This window comes from Chlamydotis macqueenii, chromosome 2, assembly GCF_036417535.1.
Source record: "Chlamydotis macqueenii isolate bChlMac1 chromosome 2, bChlMac1.mat, whole genome shotgun sequence".
Taxonomy (NCBI): domain Eukaryota; kingdom Metazoa; phylum Chordata; class Aves; order Otidiformes; family Otididae; genus Chlamydotis; species Chlamydotis macqueenii.
The window spans coordinates 130,192,546-130,218,017 of record NC_141557.1 but is presented as its reverse complement, the minus strand read 5'-3'; the positions used below and the strand labels follow the sequence as shown (position 1 = coordinate 130,218,017).

The following is a 25,472-nucleotide window of genomic DNA, read 5'->3' as shown; positions in this document are numbered from 1 at the left end:
TCAAATCATACAACCATCCCTACATTTGAGCACTTGTCTGTCATGGAGAGCTTAGACCTTTTGCTAATTAAGCTGTTCAGATAAAACCTATCAATGTTTTCTGTTATTCAAGTATTTCTGTGATTTTTTTTTTTTAACAGTTATCTTTAAACATGCCAGAGAATTTGTAACAACTGAAAATGGAAGAACTAATCCGAGGATGGTTTGCTAGGCATCTTCTATCAATACTATTTTTCTAGACATCTGGCACCTGATCAGGGAACAGACATGAACTATGCAAAGAAAGATAAGCACAATTTAGTTTTGGCTGTCAGACTAATAAGGACACAAAGATTAAATTTAAGCATATGCAGTTGATGCCTTTAAAAGGATGAAAATACTGCAGTTTTGTTTCCCCACTGGATTGTAATGCCCAAAGATATCAAAAAGACTGTTAAAAAAGATAGCATTGCCAGGAATTATTTGAATTCATTGAGTTCAATATTTTTTATTTAAAGAGCTTAATTACATCACATTCTTATCTTAGTTATAAATGCATAAATTGTACTATTATATGTCATAAAGAGTTCTTTTGTTTGCCATTTTCTAGATATTTTTTTCAAGCCTCCTCAAAACTATTTTAGATTAAAACTTTGTTCTATGGTCAATATAGCCTCTCTGTTGTCATTTGTACAAAGATTTCAATTCCATACTGTTATTATTACTATGAGAAAATGGCAGAAATAAATGTGTGTGCTACAGCTTCTGGAAGAGGGAAAGACAAATAAGCACCAAGCCGCTAAGCCTGCATTTGTGACTTTTATTTAGTATATTTGCCCCCTCCAGCATAGTAATGAAGTCTTTGGATTCAGATATTAGAACTATAATCTAATAAGTTACAGACTGCCAAAATCACTTAGGAAAACCATGAAGCATACTCCTAGAAGTATTTATGATTGAGAAGTTTACATTTTTTGAAGCCAGCAAAGCCCTCAGAATTTTAAATAATTTTTCACATTTTTCCTGTAATGTAATTTTAATGCAACCAGTATGTTGTGAGTTATATATATTATGATATGAAGAGAGATCAAATACTGTTTTTATATTACATGTTTTGCTCTACAAATACTTTTATATTCTTTGCTAAAATATCTGTAACACTGTAGACATTTTTTTTCTCTAAAATGTAAAAAGACCAGTCTGTTTTGATACAAAAACAATTCCTAGTCTCCTCCTATGAGCTATTCTTAATTTTCATCTAGCTGTATCGCTGGGATGATGATTTGCTGTTGCTTTCTTACACACAGAGTCCAGAATAGCGGCCAGATACTGTTGTACATGATAGTCTTCATACCTACTATTTTATTTAATTTGTCCCAAGTAGAGAACAGTTTTAAAAAAAAAAGTGTGGCAGGGAGAAGTGCAGTGCACTAAACGTACCTTAGAAATTCTCTAAGCAAATTATCACAATGGTCTTTGTGTTCCCATTCCCTTGAGCAGGCTTGCCTTTTCTGTGCAGAATCCTTATTACATGGGGTTCTTTTTCCTTGAAGCTCTTATTTTATAATGAAGGGAAGAGAAACATATTTATCTCCTCTTTTTTTTTTTTTCACTTAACTATGTCATCAAGAGCAGCTGAAGCTCAAGTGTACATCTATTTTTTTATGCTTCCAGCTAGATTCAGAAGCTCTCTTCAGTCAACCAATCTAATTGGCTTGGGAGATCAGAAACAACAAATTGTTTGCAGATACTCCCTTACCCCTTTCCAAAAAACCTACTGTCTGCAGGAATTAACATTATGGGGCCAGGGAACTGGAAAAAAATATTGCTCACTAAGGAGACTTGGTAATAAAATAGGATAGGACGTAATCTCTCCTATAAAGTAGGATAGACAAATGCACATAAAGTTTTATACTTTCCTCTAGACATACTTGGCACTTAGTGACATGAAAAGATACTGGCAGTGAATGAATCGCCATTGGCAAAACTGGGGAAAAAACCCTATGAGCATAGTATACAGAAGTGTATTTTGCCCTAAGTCTTCAGTTTCCCCACAGGAAAATCTTGCTTTCAGCTTGAAATGATGCTGCTTATCCTGCTGAAATTGAAGGCTGTGCCACCTTCAAGATTTCTGTGTCAGTGCTAGGGTCAAGTACAATCAATATGAAAGGAAAACTTCATTCATTCAAGCTCCTGACAGAATAATAGATAAACTTGAATATATCACATGAAGTGCCAGGTCCATTATCCAGGGGCAGATTATCTGGCGTGCACATAAATAACACCAGGCTAGTGGGACACATAAGGTTAGGGAGAATACCATGTGAATGCAACTCCTCTAGTGATGCTTAACAGCAATTTAACACCACTTTTAAAATTCAGACGTCTGCATGTGAGTCTTTTTCCAAACAGCTGAGCAGGAGTGATGGCCTGAAAGACAGCTAGGGAAATCAGACTGGTTTATCTCAATTGTTAAAAGTGAATTTTGAGAAATAACTTCTTTTTTGGGCTGCTATCCTTCATTCACTTAAAACCTTTCTGAACTGCTGAGTACATGTGTGACCAGTGTAAGTTGCAAAAACATGTAGCTTGGCACCCCTGAGTTGCTGAGCGATTCTGGTTTTATTAATGTGGACCATAGACACCTAAAGGAGAAGGCAAACAGATTTTGAATCTGTTGGATTTTTTAATCTTGGTGTAAGAAGGTGATTGATTCCTCCCCAAACACAGGTTGGTGTTTGCCGTGAGACTATTAGTATATTCGTAGGTGCAGCAAAGCATGTTCATGCTGACCACTGCAGGAGTCTAACATCCCCACAGTTCAGAGGACCAAACTGTAAATGGTTCAAGTTTCTTATTTTGAATGGAGTAAGAGGGGTGCCTCCAACGAGATGATCAGAGCACTTCTGTCAGATGTCTGAAATACCTCATGTAAACAGTCCCTAAATCATCTAATCTCACTTCCTGTAAACAAAGGGTTGTGTAATTTTTTTTTCTCAGAAAATGGATTTAAAAGAATTTTTAACACACTGCCTAATACAATTTTAAAGACTTAGAAAGATCCCTCTTTTTCTCTGTAAAATATACCCAAAATGTTTTGAGGTTGACTATACCCAAATGCAACTTCTAATTGTTGGACTGGTTATGTCTTTATCTGAAACACTTGTCTTCCCCATTTTATCTTCCTCATTTTCTGCTGTCATGTATCTGTGGTCCTGGCATTTCTTTTTCCTTCTTGAGGCACAGATGAGCAGGACATTGTGCCATTAGTGGTTTTCTGCATTCAGGATTACATAGTACAGCAAGAACAAATTCTTGTTTGTACTTGATTTTCGTCTCTACAGGTGTAGGGACCACATTAGCTCTTCTCATTGCCACAGTGTGTGGGACTAGCCAGCCTGATCTCATACTCCTTCTGTGCTGCTTTCCATGACAGTCTCCCATACTGGCTAGATTTTTTGTTTCCCAGTGTTCTGTTTCAGTACAGTTAAATGTAATGGATTTGGGAGTTGTTATCATTGAACTTTAGGTTACAGTAAAATGTCTTCTTGGGGTTTTTTGGAATCCAGAAGTTGTGCAACCTGCCAGCTCAACCGTAGTACATTTTAGCTTGTATTGAGACATTCTAAAAGTAAAATATTCAACAACTCTCGAGCAAAATCCAATTCCTGAGGTAAAATGCACATATCAGCCCTTTTCTTTGAAGTCTTCTGCATTAAGCTTTGAAATGTGTCAGAGAGTTAGCTTTTAATCCATTTTGATGTGCCTTATTAATTCCATGTAATTTATGCTGTTGTTTAATTTCGTTGCTGTAGGGTACAAAATCAGAAACCTTGAAAACAATCCAAGTATGTTAAATCAAGGCAATCTAGATAAGGTATGGGACCCATAATCTTTACATGTGTATGATGTGTTTGGCAAAATTTACTATTTGTTAAAGCATACTGTCTGGCACTGTATACTATTAGCCTGTAAATCTTTATGGATGTAGACCCAGTTTATTTATGCTATTATTTATGCCCAAGACTGACATCTAACTAGCCAGTCATTACTCCCAGGTTATTTTTTCAATTTGCCAATTGTAAGGAATTTGCTCTGTTTTTTCAGAGTTGTTAACTAAATATTAGCATTTTTTTCATTTTTTCTAATATGAGTTAGGACTGGGGAAAAATGAGAAACGGAGTTAAGCTGGGAAGGAGGAGTTTTCAGAAACAAAATGTTAATACCAAAGTAGTCCAGTTCCTGAGTGAAGTCACTTCATGAAGAAGGAGCGACTGGTTGAAACTAAGATCTAGCAAAACACAAAGGAGATTGATCAAGCAAAGCGCTTTGAAGAGTTAAGTTCGGACTCCTTGACTGAGGGCGTGTATGTCATTTGGTCAGTTCAATCTGTAGTTTAGGAGCACTTTTCTCGCTGACCTGAAGCTCTCGTATTGCAGCATCTGTAAGTCAGTCTCTCTCTGTTTCTCTCTGAGAGTCTCTTTTCTTGCTGGTATTCAGTGACCTACCCTCACTTCTGAGGTGTATTACAGCAATGAGTTGCTGAGAGTGATGAAGCCAAGAGTTCTTAGGTAACTCTATGTAGTTGTGCACGTATGAATTTTTAATCCTACCGTAGCAGAATATTGTTTTTCACCCAGTATTACCACTGAAAGAAGCTGAGGAAGGTAACTGGCACACTTGGTAATTGCCAGTGTCTCACTAGCAGTGTTAAAAGTGCATAGATGCTGGATAATTATCTAGCATTCATTACTGATATGTAATGTCAGAAGAATATGGAAATAAAACAGGGACAAGGAGAAAATTAAACTACCAAAGAATCATTTCTTTAAGTTTTCCTCTCCAGCTCCTCTTTTCCTGGAAATGCTGTTGCTCTGTAACAATTTTATCAGAGCTTGGTTTTGCAGGATTGAGCCTCCAATAGGTAGAAAGAAATGTAAAAATGTTGGAAATGTAAAAAATACCTGGAAAAAAAAACAACAGAGTATTCTTTCCTTTCTGGAAAAATCACTGAATTTTAGAATTTAGGAAGATGAGATTATTTTTTAGAGAATTCCAGTTAAGAAGGATTATATGGGTAGTAACCCACAACTCAGACAAACGTGATAGCTGTCATTAATTAAATATATTTCTGAGAACTTCATGTAGGTTTAGACTTTCCAAGTTTTTTTTATTGACCATATGGAAATCTGTTAATAAGTAACATTGTTAAGATAATTAATTTAAGATAGTTTGATAGGAACATAATTGTGTTTCATATAATTGGCAAGTAGAAAGCAGAGAAAATAATTTGTATAATTTTAGGAAATAGAAAGCAAGTTCGTGGAGAGCCTTATGCTGGAATCACTGTGTTTAATAAAAGTTGAAAAATTAAGCAAACATATATTGCTCACATTTTTAATTCACTCTGAATGAGGCAGCATTACAAGTGCATTGAAGGATACCATGGAAATACAAAATAATCTGGAGGGTAATGGGCAGTTCTAAATGGGGTTTAGGTTTAGATAAACATTACATAATGCATCCCAGACACATGGCATTATATATAAGCATTGTTGCTGTAGAATGATAGATAATGTTGTTTAAGCTCTTCAGCTCTCAGTACTCCTCCTTCAAGTCAGTTTTCAGACGTAAGTAGATAGAAATCTGATTGTAGTATTGCTGGAAGAGGAGACTGCTTATAAGAAGCCCCTGACTCTGTGCTTATAATCTCTTTAGTGTAGCTGAGATGATATATTTGTTTACCTACCCAACCAAACACAGAGAAGAAGGGTATCGGTAGTGATATCGGTTGTCCCACAGTTTAGAAAGCTTAGTCTTCTTTCAAAATTAAACCCTAATATGAGTCCAAATAAAATTTCTAACAATACCAAAGTTATTCAGTTAACCACTGGTCCTCCAGCCCTCAGTCACTGACAACAGAGACTGGTAGGTACAGGGACAGCACATGCTCTCACCTGGTACCAACACTCTGCATCAGCTATAGCTGTGGGTTCCTTTTTAATCTAAGCTTGATTCCTGCCACAGATATACCTTAATTTTGTCCCTAGCAAAGCCTGCTAAGTCTTTTTCTTGGCTAGGGGAGAGGAAATGAGACATTTTCTAGACTAGAGAGTTTTTTCTCTCAAAAGTTCTCATAAAGATTTCTTGTCATGGCAAAAGATTTAGAACTCTGGGGGAAAAAAAAAAGCAATTCTCAAGTAGATGATGATCATTCAAATGTGGGTCATTTTGACTTAATGTAACATAGACTTAAATTTCCATGAAAAATTACTGATAATAAACAAAACTTCAAGACTTTGCAGTGACAAAATTACTCCAGGAACAAAAGGTAAAGAAGACTTTCCCGTGTAAAGTATAAATGAAAATGGATTCTGTTTCAATGGGGCTACCCTGCTTTGATAGCTCTCCCTTATAAATGTTGTCATTCAAAACTAATATATTTCTCCATAGTCTCTGGTAATAACACTGATAGTGTGGGAGTCAGTGCAAGGCAGAACAGAACAAGTACAAGCTACATGTAGCACCAAGCAACAGTAACTGTAAGGAGGGAATTTGGAAAACATACAGACATATCAAGTGTGGAAGACAGAATTTTTGAATGGAAATTAAATAGCAACAGAAAAATTACTTGAGTCTGACACTTCTAAGTAAGTGTGCAGGAAGTGAAAGAAATGTCTGAATGTACCGTTGCAAATTGAGATAATAAAGTACACATTGCTGAAGTTAGCCACTAAATCATCCAAATGCCAAGGTGATAGTAAATAATGTGAATAATGAAGAACCTGTGTTCACAGGAAAAGCACAGTGCCTCTGTCCTGTACAGAAGCACCAGCTCAGCTGGTTTCTCCTGTTCTTTTTACATTGGACGTATGCTGGTGGTGATGCTCGCTGAAGAGGGCATCAGGGAAGTGTCTCAGCGCGGCCACGTGCACCCAGTTCTGCTTGGCTGGTCGAAGGCCGGCTCAGGAACCTGAACGCTGTTCTGGTGCCTTACCCTCCTGCGCCTGCTTAGTTCCACTTGCTGGGTCGTTTCTCAGCGACAGTACAGCACTGAGGCTCTGCTCCAGCGTGTCGCTGAGACATGCCTTGGCAGCGTTCGTGTCTGAACAGTCGCTCCTGTCCTGGTCTGCTGGAACTCCTGACTGTGAGTACAAAAGGGGCAGAATAGCAGGAAGTGCGAGTTGAAAAAATGAAAAACGTGTGAGATACAGCAGCCAAGGAAAGCAGTGCTCGTTTACCTTCTGTTCCACTAGCTTCTTCCTGCTGTGACTTGCTTTGCCCAGCTTCATGTGAGAAAGTTGCACTAGCTTGTTACTCGTATCACCATTTAATTCTTTAATTAATCGCCACTGTATGTTTGGACACGATGTGTGATTTGCTTCTTGGATATAGTAATACAGAAAATTCACAGACATCAATAAATAACTGTACTATCCTGGCAGTATGTTTTCCTGATGCTGGTCATTTAGTATATTAGCTTTTAGAATGTCTATTGTAGCAGTGGCAATAGTATTAGACTATTTTTATATGGGAATAGTCTGGTTGTTCTATCATCACAAAAGAATAATCAGTGTCTAGTTTATCTATGTGCAGACTACATTATTGTCTCACAAAACAATGTCCCAGTGCTAGGATTGCTTCATTAAGTTTATGCTACATAGACATAATTATGCAGGAGCTAAGAATAACTCATCTAATTGAAAATAACGATTATAGAGAAAGAACGGGTTTGATTACTGTTACTAGGCAAGCACATACCGTACAACCATTCATGAACTGCCTGGAACACATATGGGATTATACGGTGTATTTGTTTTGATTAACAGTTCTTTCCCCCATCCTGAGTACAAGTCAAAGGTGTCACTGCTTATTTGCTCACCATCTTTTTTTCTCAGACACCTAGAGGGACCTGCGAGAAGGCAGCATGAGCTGATACTTATCCAGTAAATTGTGACAAGCTGAGCTTTGAAATAACATTCAACATTCATCCCCACACACATTTTAGGGAGGATGTAACTTAAATAAATCTTCTCCAGGCACCACAGATGAAACTGTCTATGTAGTTTTTTTATGTCTGTGTTTATACTAGTACCCGATGGGATTAAACATCCTCTTAGAAATGCAAAGTCTGCCGTACTGTTAATCTCCTGGTGCTTATTCTGGTTAGTGCTAACATTTAGCTCTTGCTTCATCTAAAACCCATAGAACTCTTCTTTATTCCTTGAAAATAAAACTGAATTTTTACAGCGAAGTTGTTGAAAGTTTTCATTTATTCAGTTGCTGTTGGTTAGAATCACCTGGCACATGGGATAAAAGTTGCTGCTGCTGTTGTCCTCTTAACTAAATTTTTGCTTATTTCAGTGTCAATTTTCTACTAGAATGTTATGAGAAAATTCCTGAAATAATGACATTTAATATATCTGGTGTAGAAATATTATTAGTATCTCTAGAAGCTCACAAAACTCTGCTGGTTTGCCATGTTTAGCTTCCCCTCCATTTTAATGAACCATTTTGTAGCTCTAGGCTGTGTGCTAATGCTGTAGAGGCACAGAGAGATCACTGCCATCAGGAATTTTTAAACAGATGAGTGTTTAAAAAATAAAGTGGGGAGGGAAGATGGAACAAACAGTGGTGCAATCCTGCAGTAACACAACTACCGATTTGCATGGTCTGGAATTAGAGGCACTTGATCAAGCTGTTCTTGAGGCTGTTTAAAAAATAGCAGAAGGAAAAAAGTGGAAGCAGAGGGCAGATTACTTTATAAAAGTATTCCAAACTGTTGTCTTGACTTCAGAAAGGTTGCCTTTTTAGATTGTTTTGGATTTGAAATCCAGTTAGTTACAAGAATTTAAAATTGTTAAATCCCCATTTATACAAATGCCTGTTGAAGCATCAAACACCTTTTCCATTGTTTTCCTCTCCAACATAGTCTGATTGTGGAAGACATTTCTTAATTTTTTGGGTTAGAATACCTCAGTTTTGCTCTTCAAAAATTTTACATGGCACCCAGGACTGATACTAACTTTTAAATACTGTAAAGATAATAAATTGCATTCCACAATCCCCCTGAACACTGTGTATCCTACTCTCACAGACCCCTCTTTAGAAATCAGTGTGGTCACCCAGTCTGACCTTTTGTACACTGCTGTACACATTCTGGTAACGTGTATTAAAACCATAATCCCAGGCTTCGGTCAGATACTGTTTTGTTCTATTCAGAAATTTTAATTATAAACTTGGGTTGTAACTTGTGTACCTACAAGTAAATGTCATACAAGGATGAGGAGGGCTGCAGGACTGAGAGGAATAATTTGTTGATTCAGAAATACTTTGACTGATTTGCAGTTACTTGCAGCAAGTGGGCGTAAGAGTGCACTGTACAGTACAGTGTATGGTAGCTGAGGACAGTAGTGCTTTGCTCTCACATTATTGATGTAACTCATAAAAGATTCCTCTGCATATAAACTGTTTTCTGCTCTGTACAGAACTGCACATGCAAGAGCTAAAGCTGATGCTGCGGATCAGGCTGCTCAGGCTGCTCGCCAGGAATGTGATATTGCAAGAGCAGTTGCCAGAGAACTTTCACCAAATTTCTACCAACCAGGTAATTACAGATTGGGGTTTTTGTGGCTGGTTGTTGGGGTTTTTTTACTGCAGTGAAAATGTTCTGTGTTAAGTTTAAAAGCTGATTTTGTTTTGAATTTTATCATTTATACAGAAACACTAGTTGTGTGTAAGTCATGAGAGTGTACATTGCTCAAGGAGATTTTATTTTCGTTTTTTAATCTTTCGATTACTCGCTTTGTATGAAAACAGTTGAGTGTCAAAAAGTCAGTATCAAGCATACAAATTTGCCTCCAATTAGTAGGTTCTTCAGGACAGTGTCAAAGACAGACTTCAGAGAACATAAATCAACAAAATTTGGGTTATTTCTATAGTGTGTTTATTAGGAGAAAGATCCTTCCTTTTTTTACTGTCCAAGGGAATTCTTGACAGTCCCGGTTAGCTAAGGCCTGAATTCTGGAGAATGCTTTACCATCACACAAAAATAACATGTGAGGGAATCTTCCTCTGTTATGCCTGTGGTGCTCTGTGGAACATTGGTCCCATACTCACGGTATCATAGAATTAAGTCTCTGTCACCTCTGTCAGCATTGCAACCCGTTTTCACCTGTCACGTGGTTTGGAAAGTTGTTGCAGAAAGAAGCAAAGTAGTTTTTGCTTTGTTTTTCTGCTGTCTTTCCATAAGGTTAATATTTTTGTGTACTGCTCTTTAGATAAAGATTGGACAGATAAAATGGAACTCCACTTGCCAATTTAATGTCTTTTCATATGTTTGTCCTTTCTTTGACCTGTCAAATGAGTTGAGTCATATCTTGTTATGACTTTTCAAGGACTTGTCTGCACTTGTATGCTAATACAGATTATAGCTCTGAGATTCATTTTCACTTACCATCATCTTCTGCACATCCTTGTTTCAGACACAAACCCATTTATTCTTAAATGTACCCATATGGTGAATGCAGACCAATATCATGACCCACAAAATTGAAGAACAACAACATTTGTCAATATTTTCTAACAATCCACCTATTTCCTTCAATTTTTAGTATAACTGACCACTATATATAACTTGTTACTAAATTGATACTGTCAGCTGGGGTTTTTTTCTTTATTCCTAAGTATTCAGTTGTCAAGAGCAATCTGTATGCTTTGGGGTTGGGAGAGTTGGGATGCTCTTTTTTATTTGTTTAGTGTGTAAAGTCAAGGGCTGGTCACCTCATGCAGGTTAGAATCTCCGTTCTCCTTACCAGTCTTGCAAACTTCCTTTGTGTCCATCCTGAATATAAATTCATCTTTCTTGTACATGGCTGTCCAGAACTGTAGGCAAAGCTCAACAGAACTATTTCCAGTAGTAAGACTTTACTAGCTTTAAAATGGTATCACTGCTGGAAATGACCTCAATACAACCTCTCCTGTGGGCTTCTATTAGTGGCCCTTACTCCTATGATACTCAAGTCTTTTTCTTTTTTCATTATTTCATTCTTCTGTCAACTGATAAATTCTCAGTTTATAGCAGCAGTTCATCTTATCAGTCGTAATTTAAGAAGTCATAAGCTTGGCCATGCAAAGAACTAATAACCCTGTCAAAGGAAAGCTTGATAGAAACTAGAAGAAAGAGGGAGTTAAAGCATTTGGAATGAAAGTACTTCAAAGCTGCCAAACCTTTGAAATAAAGAAATGGCTAGAGTACTCAAGAGAAAATGCAAACATCTGATGGTGTAAAATTTAACACCAAAAAATCCCCCAAATCAAGAATTTGTTAGGTGACTTTTTTTACTTCCTGCCACAGGATATGAAGTGGCATTGCTGACAAATTGGTTGAGGTTTGGAAAGAGAAGGTGTGGGATTATTATTTTCTTCTCTTTTAAAACTTTTATTCCAATTACGGAAGGGAAGAGTTTGTATCCCTTCCCCAAATGCAGCTATATATATGTACAGTGATTTAACAAAACATTTCTCAAACTTTACTTACTCTATTCTTTGTGTGAAATGTTTATCAGTTAGCTAGCTACCTATCAAAAGATAAATACCTCTTTTGGAGTCTAAATTTTCAATTCCCTTATTATTTTCAAGATGGCCAAATATAGCATATTTGTACACATTTGAAAAAAACATTGCTATTCCCATTGCTTAAGTAACTTTAAGATGCCAAGATCTTAACTAAATTTCAGTTGTCCCAAATAAGCTACAGCAAAACACCATATTCGTACATCATCATTATCCTTTCAGATACTATCATGTCAAAGATACTTTCCATCCTCAGTGTTCACCATGCCCTTTTCAGATACATTATTTCTGAATGGTACCAGTTAACCCTGAGACTCACCTGTACACATACGTGCTTATTTAAGTATTTCCCAAGTGTCACGCTATGAGTTACTGGACAATGGTACCATTAGATTTTGTTATTTATGGTAATAAAATAAATCAATATTTTTAGTTATTTACATTCACTCGCACAAACAGCAGTAAATACCCGCTTTTCAAATAGCATTTTTTGTATGTTCAAATTAAAACAAGGTAACCATTATTGCTTCCTAATAGCAACTGGTTTTCTTCTGTTGCTTGAGCTTTTTATTTTTACAGTGTCTTTATAAGTTTATGTTAGTGCTACTAAAAGGTAATGAGAAGTATTGTGTCTCAGTCTCTGAAACTACAGGTAAGAGAAAGCTTTCCATTGTGCTAAATTGTCTTGAAAATAAGTTATTGTGGGAAAGTGTAATTTTTCTTTCATTGCTTGAACTGCTTAGTACAGTAGGAAAGCATGCTGTCAGCAATGAATAAATGTATGTAGTGTATCAACCAGTCTCTTGAAAGAAAGAGAGACCAAAAAAAAGTGAAATACAAATACCTCTCTGTAAACACCAGTTAAGCATTTTTTTTCTGTCCTAATGAGTGATGTCTGGATTACCTGCAGCCTAAGTCCATTTAAATATTTGAAAATCTTTTGATAAAGTTCTTAAATTTCAGATTCTTAAAAACCAATCTTCTGGGCCATATACCCTAGTATTACACACAATTTGTAATTACCGTGAATATTCATCACTCATTGTACCATGACACTTCTTACTTCCCAATTACTTTTTCTCACGTTTCAATTTTATGTTCCTCAAGACATTCATCAGAAGCTGCCAAGAGTTTCTAGCTTTGTAATGTAGTTTAAAAGGATATTGAAAGGAGAACAAAGTGGTGGGAAGCAAAGTAGCGTCCAGCGAGTAAGAAGAGTAATGTCATTCTGAGTCATGAATATTGAGGTACCGTAGAAATCTTGAGATTCAGCTTTCCCAGTAATTGATTACTTTAATACTTGCATATAAGGAAAGCAAGTATGATTGGAAAGGTCATTGCCATGGTGGAAGGAGTTAGAAGGTTCCAGGGAACTGTTTTCCTTAAGTTTGTTCACACTAGTCTCAGGCAAGACCCGGCTTCTACTTTTGCTGTAGCAAATTTGGCTAGTGATTAATAGCTATGAGGATAGCATATCTTTGCAGAGCCCTACCCACAAGGCTGTAAGATTTGTAGATTTAAAAAATGTTGCAGTCTTTATAGAGGCCATGCTTTACAGGCTTTTTTATCACCAAATAAAACTAATTTTGAGAAATCCCAGCTCTGACCTGTTTGTTTCCTCAGGCATCACTAAACTTGTTGATGTGTCAAAAGAGAGCGTACCAGGACAGGAAACAAATGAAACCTGAGTCATATCCTCATTCAGAGGAGTCATCCAGGGACAGTTTGAGATTATCTTTGCTTAGAGAAAAACAATAAACACTGGTTTGTGTCTCTTGTTAAAACCTAGAGAAGGGCAAATGACTAATGGGAGTGCTATATCAAAGGTGTAACATGAAGGAAAGGCTTTTGACACCCAGTAAAAGGGGGAAATATTGTCCTAGTCTTGCACAAGGTTAATGGATGCTTTGACTTACCCTTTCATTCTAAAATCCACAGGCCATCTCTAGAATATAGTCTTGTAAACATGCTATCAGGAGATAAGCTAAAGTATGAACTTGCACAGACTAGACAGCTAAGCCAGAATTGTCTGTATGCATATATATCCTGCAGCAAATGGATACTGCTCTTTCATTCAGTTTGAGTGAATAACATTTGATTAAATAAAAGAGAGGTAAAACTACTTTGCTGCAGGGTAAGAGCAGTCTGGGCACTTTACCATGGAGCAATTAAGGTCTGGAAATTCAGATCTCAGTTGTTTTATGGCAGATTATTTGTCAAGCTAACCAGCTGCCAGACAAACATACATGGCTCACCAGAGCAGTTCATCCAGCCTTTGACCTCCTAAACAAGGCATGAGAGAAATCAAGGAGCAGTTTATCAATTAATGCTCTCTAAAGAGTTGGACGTAATTTCTTTGGGTGAAATATATGAGCAGAGAACAAAGATTTTCTAATGAAAACAATAAGAATTTGTCAGGTTTTACTGGTATTTTTTCCTGTAATGTTTGGTTGCTGTTATAGCATCAGTATTAACATGCTGAACATCAGTAGTTTCAGAAATAAGCATTTTAAGCTTGTGAAAAGGCAACCTCTAATGGCCTCTAATGCTTTAAAGAGCAACTGTGGTTTACACTCTTTTGACCAGCGGTGGATGCCTTTAGCCTCGGAAGAAAGTACATGCTCCCATTTTCCTCCTCTCAGCCATCTCCACCTCTTCGAGTTCACAAAATGCAAGCTCCATATGGACAGGAAAGAGAGATTTCTGCCTGATGCTAATTAACTGGAATGTGCCAGCTAAGTGCACGTGGACCAGGCCAGATATTTTTATTTTAAAAACCAATTACAATGAGCATCTTGCCTGATTAGACTTACCATCCATGCCATCAGCTTGTGCCTTAAAGCTTACGGAAGCACACTGGTTATTCTTAGTCATGCAAGAGCCTGTTCCTTTTCTGAAATTATTCAACATACAACTTCATAATCCCCACAGAAGTGTTGTCAGGATTCTTGCTATGGCATCTTTTCTCTACAATTTATTGCTTCCATCCTCTTTCTACACAACTCTGGAAAAGCCAGAGCCTATAGAAGTATCCTAAGGCACTTCTGTTGTATCTAGTAATCAAGGAAAGAAGGTGCGTTAAAAGAAAAGATATCAGTTTCAAGCTTTATTTTTGTTCTCACCTTTCTTTTTATAGCTCTTATCATACCAGTCTCCACAACTTGACTTCCAGATTTATCACCAGTCTTGCCAAGCCCAAGGAGCAGATGCCTCCACTCTTCCCCATCCTTCCTCTTGCCCAGTGTGAGGCCCATCCAGCTTGCTGGAAGTCTGCACCCATCCTGCCCCACTGACATACATGCATCCACGAACTCCGCAACATTTCTGCATGCATCGGGGACAAGAGAGTGTGCTTGGGAGAAAGCAAAGGAATGAGAGGTTGCAAAGGAGTAGCCTTAATTCTTCAGGATACTTTCTCAATTTCTCCAGGATACTTTTGAGTCACATAATCAAATTATTTGCTTAGAAAATAAGTGCATAATTAGTTTTGAGCAAATTAACTTTTAAAACTAATAACAGAGAACCAGTTTCCTGTAGAGAAGTAAAGCTGTTACAATCACTGTAATTTTCACAGGCTTCCATTAAGTACTGAGCTAGTTAATTTGCATCTAGATACAACTTGTGGTTGCCTAGTAAAGGCTACGGGATCTGACTGTGAAGCTAGCTAGATAGTCAGGCAACTAGCCTAGACTAGCTTCCGTGCTGTCTCGGCTATGTTGCTATCTTGAAGTAACTTCTTGAATTCTAGCCTAGAATACCTATCTGAGCTGCCACTGTGGGAGTGTTAATTACAGGTGAGAGAAAGAGGACAGTGCTACCTTAGAGCTTTAATTGCCTCTTTTCTCTTGTTCAAAATTATTCATTTGCTCCCGAAAGAACCATACCTTCCAGGACACAGAACCTGCCCACTGTTGGCCTGCCTCAGTAAGTTTCTATATTGGTCTGTCACAGTGTCCATCAGCCAAGGACAAGATGAAGTAGGGTCTATCACGTGGGACTATTATCACAGTGTCAACATTTCCATTATAAATCCTATTTATAACTGCGTCATAAATAATTGTTCCACGTCAAAATTCGACTAACAAGGCCTGTACTGGGAGAACTTTCCTTACAGTGCTAATTTTCACTAGAGTATGCTGATTTATTTTAAAAGGATTTTATTATACTAGTGAAGGCTTAAATTGTGTTGACAAAGGTTAGGTTTCTCATGTTATTTTTTTTTACATGTGGCATGGGTTACATTAGCACATCTCTGCAGCTGTGCTGGTAACAGTGCCTTGTACTGCTTGACCATAAGCAGTAAACATTTGCTGTGGGCTTTTCTGCTGTTGTTTTTATAGGAAATGGGAAACAAGAGATGTATTCCAGAGGAAAGGGTAGAACATTCGAGAAAAATAATCTTTGCAGCTGCATTCTATGTTTGTCAAGGCCAGAGAAATAGATGCGTAATATACACGGCATTTTGTTCCAAAAAAGTCTGCAAAACTTAAGACTTACTTAGAAGCAGAGAGAGTGTAGAGATAGATCTAAAAAATGAAGATGTTATTCACACTGTAGACCTGAGTAATGTAGAGTACCGTAGTATTATTCAGCGTGATATAGAGAATCATGCTAAGAATTTTGAACAGATGAAGATTTCTACCTATTAGTCTTGTAACAATTATTCACTCAGATCATAATCTGAACAGGAGTAAAACCTGGAACTGAAACATGGCCAGCATGGAATTGGTAGTTGAATTTTTTCACGTGGTGAGATTAAACAGGATGAAGATTGTAAAAAGAAAAGGTAGAGGGACTAGGAACAAGGAAGTTCTTGGTTAGAAAGTTGAAGGAAATTTGTAATCATTGCATCTGAGTCTTCACTAATGACTAGCCAAATGTCATGAGTGTTACATTGCATAGTTGCATAATATGGCGAACACCATATTATTTACATCCACAGGTAATAATGAAGTGGTATGTTGCAAACAGGAGGTGGAACAGAGGAAACCTGTCACAAGTGATAGGATGGGAAGAAACAGCCTCAAGTTGCACCAGGAGAGCTTTAGATTGGATATTAGGAAAAATTTCTTCACTGAAAGGGTTGTCAAGCATTGGAACAGGCTGCCCAGGGAAGTGGTTGAGTCACCATCCCTGGAGGTATTTAAAAGATGTGTAGATGTGGTGCTTAGGGAGATGGTTTAGTGGTGAACTTGGCAGTGTTAGGTTTGCAGTTGAACTTGGTGATCTTAGTCTTTTCCAACCTAAATGATTTTATGATTCTGTGAAAAACAAAGTTCTCAGTAACATTCCACATATAGCTGAAAGCAAGTGCTACCATTTACAGCAGTGGTCATTCGCCAAATATAAGCTAGTTTGCAGAATTGTCAGACCTCATATTTAAACTGAAGACAATGACTTGCTCCTCAAAAGTGCTATGAGAAGTCCATACGAGCTGACAGACTTAGCCAGTTGGAGATGAGGCATGAACCTGCTCCTGTTGAGGTCAGTTGCCAAACTCCCATGGAGCAAGATGATAGCCACGCACTTGAAATGTGATACAGGCTGCATATACAGAAGCAGCACGTCATGGAGAAGAAGGGTAATGATCCCTTCTCTGCACGATCGCAGTGACACTGAACCTGAAATATTGTGTAGAACTCTGGGCATTGTCATATCAGAAAGATGTGGACATGCTGGGAGAAATGTAAAGAAGTGTGGATTCTGCTGGGCGAAGGCAGCTATTATGCCACATTAACAGTCTTTTTATATATATAAAATTTGTCTTTTCAGAGACTATGCAGTTGTGATGAGAACAGAATTACAGCCTTTCACTTTTGCCCATCTGCTGTAATACATATAAAGGGACTTAAAGAACACTACTGCTGTGGTTAACATTTTCTGAATTTTCCAGTGGTTTTTTTTCAAGTTTTCAGAAAAATGTTCCCATGATCAGAGGTTCATGTACCATTCTTAATAACAGCGCTAAAACATAAACTGATGGTAGGCTTCAGTCTCTCTCATGGCCCAGTGCAGCTCAGCTGAAGTAAAGTAGGCTCTAGATTTTCTGTGGAAAAGCTAAAAACTTACCTTCTCAGTTATCTCATATTAAGCAGCCTGCAGGCTCAGAAGGATTCAAGTAGATTATAGTTCTTGTATGATTTAGCCAGGAGCATTCACGTTAAATACAGTGTGTGTATATTATCTAGCCTAGAAAAATGAAACCTGTCCTATATGAAGAAGCCATATGCAACACCGTATAGTCTTGTCAAATGTTTTTTGAAGTTCTGTCAATATTCCTCAAAGGAGAGTTAGGGTAAGCAAAGCAAGCCGTAATTAAGGTTGCTGGTCCTGAGCGATCACTATGTCCATAAGCTGATGTCCCAGTGAGATGTTAGAAAGCACTGTGCAGCACTCATAGTGCTGTCTATCAGACAGGATAAATCTGTTACATTTTTCTGATGGTACTGAAACCAAAAGCGTAAGGACGTGCACACTGTAATCTACTACAGTGATGAATTTTGTGCCTTGTTTTGCAAATGTCACAGCTACTTCAGTCACCTACTAAAGCAGTCAACGAAACGGAGCAGAGGTTGGATTTACAATCAGAATTAATATGTTGTTCTTACTTAGTGCTGACTGCAGGCAATTTTTGAGGTTCACTAGTGTGTTCTTTCCTGCCTTCTTTCAGTGTGTATATATCTACTCTATAATGATGCATTTGGAAGTCTTTTGAGGAAGAAAATCTTACTTTTAGGGATTCTTTTATCCTTAATTATTTTTAAATTGTATATTGGAGGACACAAAAATGCAAAATACAAAAATACTATTTATGTGTTATATTCAGGTATGTTGATGATAGGATGACTGAAATTAGTTTCAGGTTTGGAGGAACTGATAGGATGGGAGAGAAGAGACAGTCTGTGTTTCATACAGATACGAGTTGCATCAACATTTCTGTTTTGTCATCCTGCTGCTAGTCTCATGAGTTTGTGATGTTGTATACGATTTGGATCATTTTGTGGAAGTCCATTTCATTTTTTGTTATGATTGCTGTTGCTAGCAAATTAAGTCTGTGTGCTTGAGTAAACATTTTAATATTTTCAAGAAGCATTGTGAGATAACATAGTGCAATATACTTTTCAACAAATGCCCGTGTGAAATCAGAGAGACTAGCTGTAAAGTAGTCAGTTCACAGGCCACACCAATAGTTCTCTTGTGCTGTGTAAACATCAGAGCAGAGCAAACATAGAGGCATAAGAACTAAGCCTTGGGTTTGGCCAAAGTGTATGTGTGGCTAGTAAATAAGTAACTCAGCACTCTTGATCTTTGTCTAGTCCGTGACAGGAAGTGTTTGATGTGGATTTTGAGAAGGCCCTGTTGTTTTCATTTATGTCAAAACCAGGAAAATAAAGTGCTTTTGCATCTTTTCAAGATTGTAGGTGCGTATTCTAGCAAAACTACTTGGAAGTTGTTCATTATAGTACACAAAACTGCTTCCTGAGCAGGAATAAAGAAAGTTTAGAGGGCAAGCTTGATACAGAAGAATTCATATATTTGGTGTTCTTCTGCACGAGACACTTAATAAGCGATTTCTAACAGTGATTACCTATTGTAGGTGCTTATCTTTACTTATCAAGAAGGGAAGGCTGCATTAAAACCTTGTATTCAGTGATGGATAACTTTTAAAGTTAGTCCTAGGTGGAAGATTTGTGTATTCTAACTTTTGCATTGCTGAATGATGATGTTGCTTTGTGAGGTTGTGGCAATAGTATAATACCATATTATGTGCTATCTTTGTGTTATATTTTTAGGTCATATTGGTAGTACGTGGTTTGAGGGACAGCAGGCTGCCAGATCAAATCACAACAGTTCCATAAAATAAGTGTATGTAGACATCATTCTCCATGACGTTCATGGATCTAGTGAGTGAGTAACTACTGGCACGTGCAGTAGGAGAATAAGGGCTACTAGGAGTAGTGCTTAAGGAAGCAGCAATGCTAACAACAGACTGAGAAACCCTAGAAGTCTAAGCTGGAGAAAATTTCAGCAAAGAGAAGATATTTTCAAGGGGAGAGGAGGAGGAAATAAGGAATTGGGAGTAAGAATGAGTTAAGAAAGATTACAAAGTATCCCAAAAGGTAAACACTATATTTTAAAGTATTTTTTGATTATGCAAAACATGCACTCTTCTCCCTCTTGTTTACCTAGTAGTTTGCTTTCCTAGGCAGTCATGGTACTTCCATGCTAGTGGTAGTAAGTCCAGGGGAAGAATGGCTGGAAAGCTGTGCAGCAGAAAGGGACCTCGGGGTGCTGGTAGACAGCCCGCTGAACATGAGCCAGCAGTGTGCTCAGGTGGCCAAGAAGGCCAACGGCATTCTGGCTTGCATCAGGAACAGTGTGGCCAGCAGGAGTAGGGAAGTGATTGTGCCCCTGTACTCGGCACTGGTGAGGCCACACCTCGAATACTGTGTGCAGTTTTGGGCTCCTCAGTACAAGAAGGACGCTGAGTTACTGGAGCGTGTCCAGAGAAGGGCAACGAGGCTGGTGAGGGGTCTGGAGCACAAGTCTTATGAGGAGTGGCTGAGGGAACTGGCGTTGTTTAGTCTGGAGAAGAGGAGGCTGAGGGGAGACCTCATTGCTCTCTACAACTACCTGAAAGGAGGTTGTAGGGAGGCGGGTGTTGGTCTCTTCTCCCAAATAACTTGTGATAGGACAAGAGGAAATGGCCTCAAGTTGCGGCAGGGGAGGTTTAGATCGGATATCAGGAAACACTTCTTTACTGAAAGAGTGGTCAGGCACTGGAACAGGCTGCCCAAGGAAGTGGTGGAGTCACCATCCCTGGAGGTGTTCAAAGACTGTGTAGACATGGCACTCCAGGACAGTAGGCATGGTGGTGTTGGGTTGACAGCTGAACTTGATGATCTTGGAGGTTTCTTCCAACCTTAAGATTCTATGGCTCTATGGGAAGAAGAAAAAAAAAAAAAAAGAAAAAAAAAAAGAAAGTATTGTAAGGCAGCCAAATGGAATTTAAAAATTATTCAAGGCAAGATTTTTTGATTTGCACCTTGCTAGGGAAGCTGCTTACTAGCATGTAAAGTGTTGATTATACATCACCAAAATGGAGTTGCCATCAGAGGCTAAAAGTTAAAGCAGGCATCCAGGTTTGGGTTTCTTTTCCATCTTACCAGACAGTGTCAACAGTCCCTTCCATTTCAGTTCTTCTTTCTCTTTTGTGACATGAATTATTTTTAAACTTTAGGAAATGCATGATTTTTTTTTTCTGTTAATCATTCTCAAGTACAGTTAAGGAGAGCCATTATTCCAGCTGGCATAACCAACTTTAGATGCAGCCAAAACAGGGCAACAGGGCCTACGTATGTCATTTTGAATTAAGAAATTATTAAATAACCTGTATATGCATCACTCACTAGGAGTAGGACATTTCTTTTTAGGGAAATCTTGCCTCCAACTTGGCAATAAGCCAGGTGCCCTTTCACTGTCTGGGGACCAGAAATCTTACTTACCTTGCTGCCCATTGACCCAACCATGAGGCAGCTGCACCATTCCGTGTCCTGTTGCTGGGGCACTATATCCGTCAGAAGGATACTGCAGACATCTGGGATGATGACCTCTTAAACTGCCATATCTAAGTCAGACAGAAATGATCTCACAGAGCCTATACCTCTTTAAACACCTTGTGTTATATCCATCGATTTCTCTACGGCTATAATCCTCACCCCGTAATTTCCAGCTCCATTCCATCCCAGTTCAGTCTGCCAAGATGGCAGACAGGGCTGCCAAACATTACTAAAACCATAATCATATCTCTGCTCCACTGAGCTCATCAACACATTTTACACATGACATTGCAGAGCCCTCCATTCATTTAGGCTGAATTCAAGCCAGCAGCCTAGCAGTTAAAAGCTTTTTTTTTCTGTTATCAGTATAACCTTCAGAAAAATAAGACTAAGACCAAGGAAGTAATAATGACATTAATTATAGTTCTTCTCCCCTACACATCTCCACAATGAAGCAATAACAAAAAACTCTGTCTTTCTAAAATTTGCTGAATATAGTTATTTGCAGTTTCATAATGACTCATCAAATCACTTCTTTTAGCAGACTGATAAACGATTATTTTTATTTCCTTCACCTACAGTTACCATCCTGAATGCTGAGGAATTACTATAAAATCAATGTCCTATCCTGAAAAATCCTAACATAGGAGCATTTTGGATGCTTGCAGGAAAAAAAAAAAAAAAAGATCCTGTATTAATTGATCCTCTAATGGGTCACCAGGCTTTCTGAGCTTTATTAATATTCATCAGAGTAGCAAATAAATCGTATTATGAAAGCATGGATATTGTTGCCAACAGTGATACTTCAGAAAACCATTGATCACGTCAGAAGATAACAAACCATGTGGTTTTCACGGGCTTATTTCTCACACAGTATGTAGCAACCTGTAGTACTAACACCAAACTGTATTTTCCTTTTTTAGTACAGCGCATTTAAACAAAAAAGACTTCAGCTTTTACTTCAACAATATCGTGCCCTGGGTTTGTACTAGGATATAATGTGCAGTAAGAAACTTACTCGTCATTTACTATTTCCTCCTCCCAGTCTTTGAATTCTGACTCAGTACACAGTTCTCAGCCTCTCCGAGAAGATATGTGACAAACTATAAGGTCTCCCTGGAGCCTTTTCTTCTCCAGGCTGAACAGCCCCAACTCTCTCAGCCTGTCCTCATAGGAGAGGCGCTCCAGCCCTCTGATCATCTTCATGGCCCTCCTCTGGACTTGCTCCAACAGATCCACATCTTTCTTCCAGTGGGGGCTCCAGAGCTGAACACAGTACTCCAGGTGGGGTCTCATGAGAGCAGAGCAGAGGGGCAGAATCACCTCCCTCAATTGGCTGGCCATGCTTCTTTTGATGCAGCCCAGGATGTGGTTGACTTTCTGGGCTGCAAGCACACATTGCAAGTTCATGTTGAGCTTCTCATCCACTATCACTCCCAAGTCCTTCTCCTCAGGGCTGCTCTCGATCCATTCTCCGCCCAGCCTGTGTTTGTGCTTGGGATTGCCACGACCCATGTGCAGGACCTTGCACTTGGCCTTGTTGAACTTCATGAGGTTGGCATATATAGCACTGTTATATTTGTTAACTCTTTATGTAGCACCAAGGATCGTTAGGTTGCATCACATGTATACTCTAGTTTAAAAAGCAGAAATAAGCTCATGGTTACCTAAGAATTACTTCTAATATACATTGACGTTGAGTCACATCATTTCAGCATCAGCAGTACTTTAAATATTATATTCTGTAAATATTATATTCTAGAGCCTGCACTAGTGACATTGCAATCTTTTTTTTTCTTTCAGGAGACTAATAAAATTGTAATATGAAATGCTTGTTTTTCCAGAATTGTAAGAATGGTAAGGCTGTGAGGACAAAAGAGTGGAAGAAGCATCATGAAGAAATTATAAGATGTTTGTAAAATTATTTATAAAGTTAGAGTTTTTTTTCTTAAGGAGAAGCTATTTCTTTTTATTTTCTTTTTTTTTTTACTGTAAAATTGCACAGAATAAGAGACTAAATGCTGTTTCCATATATTAACAAGATGATTTTGCCATGTTTTTCATTTTCCTCTGAAACACAATAGAGAGGACATCTGAAAAACAAAATTGGTCTCTATAGTAAAGAACACATCAAACTCTAGATTTTAAATATAGTTTTGCGAGTTATGATGACCTAATTAAGCATAGTCTTATTGGTTATGTCGGCGAATTCCCAAATTAGCGTTTTTGCGCAGGCTGTATAATTGCAGCACCTTTCATCCAAATCACTGTTAATTGATTTTAAAACTGTGGCTGGGCCTTCACAAATTGGAGGGGGAGAAGAGGAAGGAGGATCCTCACCTCTTGTGCAGCAGCCAGCCAGTTTACAACTGGGAGTACCAATCCACCATGGGGACCGGAGACACTCAAGTGACAAGGCTGCTGAAGTCCTAGAGCCTGTGTTTACCTATAGGGTCTTACAGGAGCCTTCTTTAGTCACATAGGAGTCCAGGGCTGCAGGAATAGGCATCCTCTGTCATTGTACGGTGAGAGGGTCTCATCTGTATTGCATAGTATCTCAAGCTTAGCTCAGGTAAACCTGCTCTCCCGAAACTTTTTCGCTGCTCCCAAAGTGTGGAGTTTCTAGTGGAGTCCAGGTGGAGTTTCTCACAACATTTCCTCTGAGAAGGAACGCGTCTGGTACTGTGAAAATGTTTCTTGTGGAAATTGTTTGCTGATGTCGACAGAATTCCGTCTCTTAAACAATTTTGATTCAGGAAAAAGCTTTTAAACCTGAGTGTTATCCACTGCATAATTCCTTATTACATGTGGACCAAGTAAGATGTTATAACATGTCCAAGGTCGTACAGGAGTACATGGAAAGTTGCAAAAGAGTAGGATGCAGTGGATTAACTCGTAAAATAAAACAGTGCTATACAGAACTAAAATGTACTAGAATATAGTATATTTTAGTTTACATAGTACTGTTTTTAATTCAATGTTCTAGTATATTTTAATTCTGTACATTACTAACTACTCTCTTACTTTATAGTATTAGAAAACTACAGAAGTGTTCTTGTATTACTTGAAAATGCGTTGTCCTGCAGTCCTGCCACAGAACATCAGAAATTTTTATTTGGTTTATGTGTTACTATGGAAATCCTTTTAGCCAGTTAAAATAAGTATTAACATAATAATTTTGAGAATATAGAAATCTTTATACTAAAATGAGGCAAAAACTCCTCAAATTGTGAAAATGAGATTTATGGCAGGTTACTCAGTTTTGCGTATTGACTGTGGAATTCAGAATTGCTCCTTGAGGATCACCAGCCCTACTCCAAGGAATACTAGTGCCTTTGGCACTTCCTGAGCTCATCCTCATGCAGTCCCACCCTTTTCCTGTGTCCTCATCTTTTCTCTTTCGCAAAGAGGCCAAAATACATGAAACTGGCTGGATTGAATAGTCAGGAGTATAACCTGAAGCTTCTATATATAAGTATATATCTACTCCTTTTTCCTCACTATCCTAGGTGCATTCTCAAGCTTCAGATTTCACTCTGAGCTGATAAGGCACAAGATCTCTTTTTAGCCTTCTTGGGAAACATTGGCTGCATTTGCACTGTCTGCAAGATGACATTGTCAGACACTGTTTGAGCCACAATCCTGAATCAGCCCCTTGCTGCCAATATGTATACCTCACTGGGCCACGGGGGAAAGCATGCGGCTATCACCTCTCTAAAAATGCTGTGGCAGAACCAGGGCACCCTTCTCTTCTCATTTACATGGCTGGCCATGCTGTCACATCACTTACTGGAGCCCTTCCAGGAAGAAGGACATGTCACACAACAACTCCACAAGAAATTCTAGATTTGGAACAGCTATGAGTGTGTCTGCAACCAAACCAAAGCTTCCCTCACCCCACAGCCATCAATGAAATGGTCTTCAAGCAGACCGGCAGACTGAATGAGACTGTGCATACATTGCACACATCCACACAGTCCTTTGTCTTTCAGAGGCTATTCCCCCGAATACTGGGTAACTCACACTTTAATGGTGCCGTCCAGTTGCTAGCATGGCAACAGCTGTGAGAGCCAAAACTGCCCTATGTCTGACCTTCAGCCATCAAAGGTGCGTCAGTTTTCAGCTGGCAGTAGCAGGACCAGCATGTCACCACGAGAAAACACACAGGTTCATCCACAAAGAAATTTTTTCTTTACTTGGTTAGAAAGCATTTATTGGTTCTGCTTTCCAGACCAGGTTCTCCTGGCACTCAGACATATCATATCTAGGAATATATCTACTGGTTGCTTGAACTGCAAAATGAAGAACAGAACTCCATGTTTATTTCCTAGACAGATAATCCCATTTTGCCTTCTTCCT

General features: G+C 38.4%; 1 protein-coding gene across 5 annotated transcripts in view; it reads left to right on the top strand.

Annotated features, from left to right (window-relative positions):
• Positions 1–25,472, top strand: part of JPH1 (junctophilin 1) — an 85,949-nt gene that overhangs the window by 45,620 nt on the left and 14,857 nt on the right. For all 5 annotated transcript variants that reach the window (XM_086740941.1, XM_086740942.1, XM_086740940.1 and 2 more), the window contains exon 3: positions 9,468–9,586. In XM_086740941.1, the coding sequence (XP_086597067.1) occupies positions 9,468–9,586 (119 nt within the window). The remainder of the gene's footprint in view (positions 1–9,467; positions 9,587–25,472) is intronic.